Genomic DNA, 2,402 nt, shown 5'->3' on the forward strand with positions numbered 1-2,402 from the left:
TTGTACATACTCTTTAGGTTGCTGTGAGAACAGAATCAGACAATGCATGGTAAGACTTCTGTTTGATGCTTGACCTATAGGAGGCACTCCAGGAATAAAGGCTATGGGAAGATTTATAAATAGACTAGTGCCCGGTGCACAAAATTCATGCACATTAAAAGAGAATTAATTAGAGGAAATATCATTGTTCATTATTTTTCAATTACAGTTGACAGAGGGCTCAGGGTGTATGTGGGGGAGATGTTGGAAGGGTAGATGGACTTAAGAAACTCTTGAGTTCCCCAAACAGTACTGAAGGCCTGGACGCCCAGGGCCTGCTGGCTCCAGGGACTGAAACCCTGAGGTAGGCTCCCCCCAGAGTGAGATGTTCATAAAGAGGCCTTGATATCATCCCCTCCCCCTATTCAGCAATGATCAACAGAAGGTCTGGAGGGAGAAGTGAGGACAGAGCCTGGGTGGGCAGGAGGCTGAGAAGAGCATGAGGGGCCGGGCATTGGGGCAGTGCCATGAGGGGACGGTGGGGGTACTTTAGCTGCTGCTCTGCTGCTCCTGCTCATGGATGAGGTTGGCGATAGAGCTGGTGATGCCTCCTATCAAGGTCCAGTACTTGTCAAAGTTGATGCATCCATCGTGGTTGGCGTCCAAGTCCTGGATGAGCTTGACAGCAGCCTTTCTGTTACCCGTGTCCGTCAGCATGTGGTTGAGCTCTTGCTGAAGCATCTTTCGGAAGCTGCTCTTGCTGATCTTGTTCTTGACCAGGCTGTACTTAGACACGTATTTGTAGAAGTTTTCCACCAGAACTGCAACCGCCTTCTCTTGCTCTGTGTAGCAGTCTGTCATCTCACTGCCTCACTCCTCGAGGGGCCTGGGCACCATGAGAATCACAGATGAAAAGAAACCCCACAGGCCAAACCTCCTCCCCCACATACACCCTGGGCTCTCTGTCAACTATAATTGAAAAACAATGAAAAATGATCAAAAAAATTTTTTTTAAATTTAAGCCCCGTCGGTTCTATCTACTTCTACCCTGCAGGGACAGGGAGACCAAGGCTCCTAGCAAAGACCCAAGCCTGGGCAGGGAAGAAACCCACGTGCAGTTTCCAGCAACCAGGCAGCTAAAGAAATACGGAATATGGTGGGAACTCAGAGGTAGATGCAGGTTACTGCTAATGTTTTAGTTCTTAAAACTCGTAGCGAGCAGGGATATTTAATGACTAACACTAAAATCACTGGTCTTGCTGGGATTGATTCTGGGGAAAACAAAGGAAAGACCTGTATCTGGTTGGTGGGAGAAGAAGAGAAAGAGTCACCATGAAATGTGGGATGCTAATGATCTCAGCGATGTTGAAGAGGAAAAGACTTGCAGCTGAGAGGGAACCTGAAATTGTCAGCCTCCTGGAGTTCACAGAAATTTTCATGAAGCCTTGAAACTTCTCCCAGAATAAGGAGAGAAGGTGCAAATAAAACTATGATGTCAGCTGACACATTACATAGATGAAATGAAGTCCAGCTAGAGCACCCCCTATAGAAATACGTATCCCTTGGTACAATTGGGGAGCCACCCCTTCTACTGGCACGAACTTGTTCTATGAGATGAATCAGCACAACGTTTGGAAGTGTGGAGAGGCAGAGAGAAGGCAGGTGATGCCTGTCATAAATATGGAGAAAGGATCCCAAATTGATCCCATTTTCTATGATCCCCACTAGTGAAGCTGCTGCAATCCCACAATGGATTATGTGATCAGGGATTGGAAAGCTTCAAGAAGCATCGAGAGGTTTTCCAATATGGCAGACAAGTTGAACTGTAGTTTGAAGCTATCACTGAACATCACCTAAAGAAGCCGTGTTCCTGAGCATAGAAAACAGGCCCTATGGGGCTGAAGGGCAAGTGGTTAAGATAGAAAAGGTGAGCAAGGGAAGGAACGGGAAATGGGAAGGGTCTGGCAGACTCATCCTGGGATGGCAGACTCCAGATGTTGGAAGACAAAAGATTCCTCATTCTTCAACAGCTGGAACCAGACCAGTCCCAGCTTATCTTCCCAGGGAAGAGGCCCAGCCCCAAGATCTAATCCAGGCAGACTTTCCAGAACCCTGCTGGTGAGCACATCTCTATACCTACTGACCAAAGACAAGAAGGTAAACAGATGCGGGACACACAGGTACACACAGAGCACAGGCCTCCAGCTAGCCTTCTGGGAGGTGAATTTACACAGGTCGGTCCTGTGTACTATACCGTTCAGGGCCCTGTGAACAATCTGTGGTTTTCTCTACAGATGTGTGCTCTCACCCAGCTCAGCAGGAATCTGGCCACACAGACATATGACTCACACCAGTGGATTTCTCGTGTATCTTTGAGACTTAAAAGAATGTCAACTTCATTATAAAAGAACTTCACTCTTAAA

At 47.3% G+C, this 2,402-nt stretch overlaps 1 protein-coding gene across 1 annotated transcript; it reads right to left on the bottom strand.

Annotated features, from left to right (window-relative positions):
* Nucleotides 1-244: 244 nt before the first annotated feature.
* On the bottom strand, nt 245-862 carry LOC308241450 (protein S100-A16). Its single transcript, XM_080654877.1, has one exon. The coding sequence runs from the start codon at nt 838-840 to the stop codon at nt 529-531; it is 312 nt and encodes a 103-aa protein (XP_080511003.1). The 5' UTR covers nt 841-862; the 3' UTR covers nt 245-528.
* Between the last annotated feature and the right edge of the window lie 1,540 nt (nt 863-2,402).

This window comes from Plecotus auritus (genome assembly GCF_963455305.1).
Source record: "Plecotus auritus genome assembly, chromosome: 2".
In the NCBI taxonomy this organism is placed as follows: Eukaryota; Metazoa; Chordata; class Mammalia; order Chiroptera; family Vespertilionidae; genus Plecotus; species Plecotus auritus.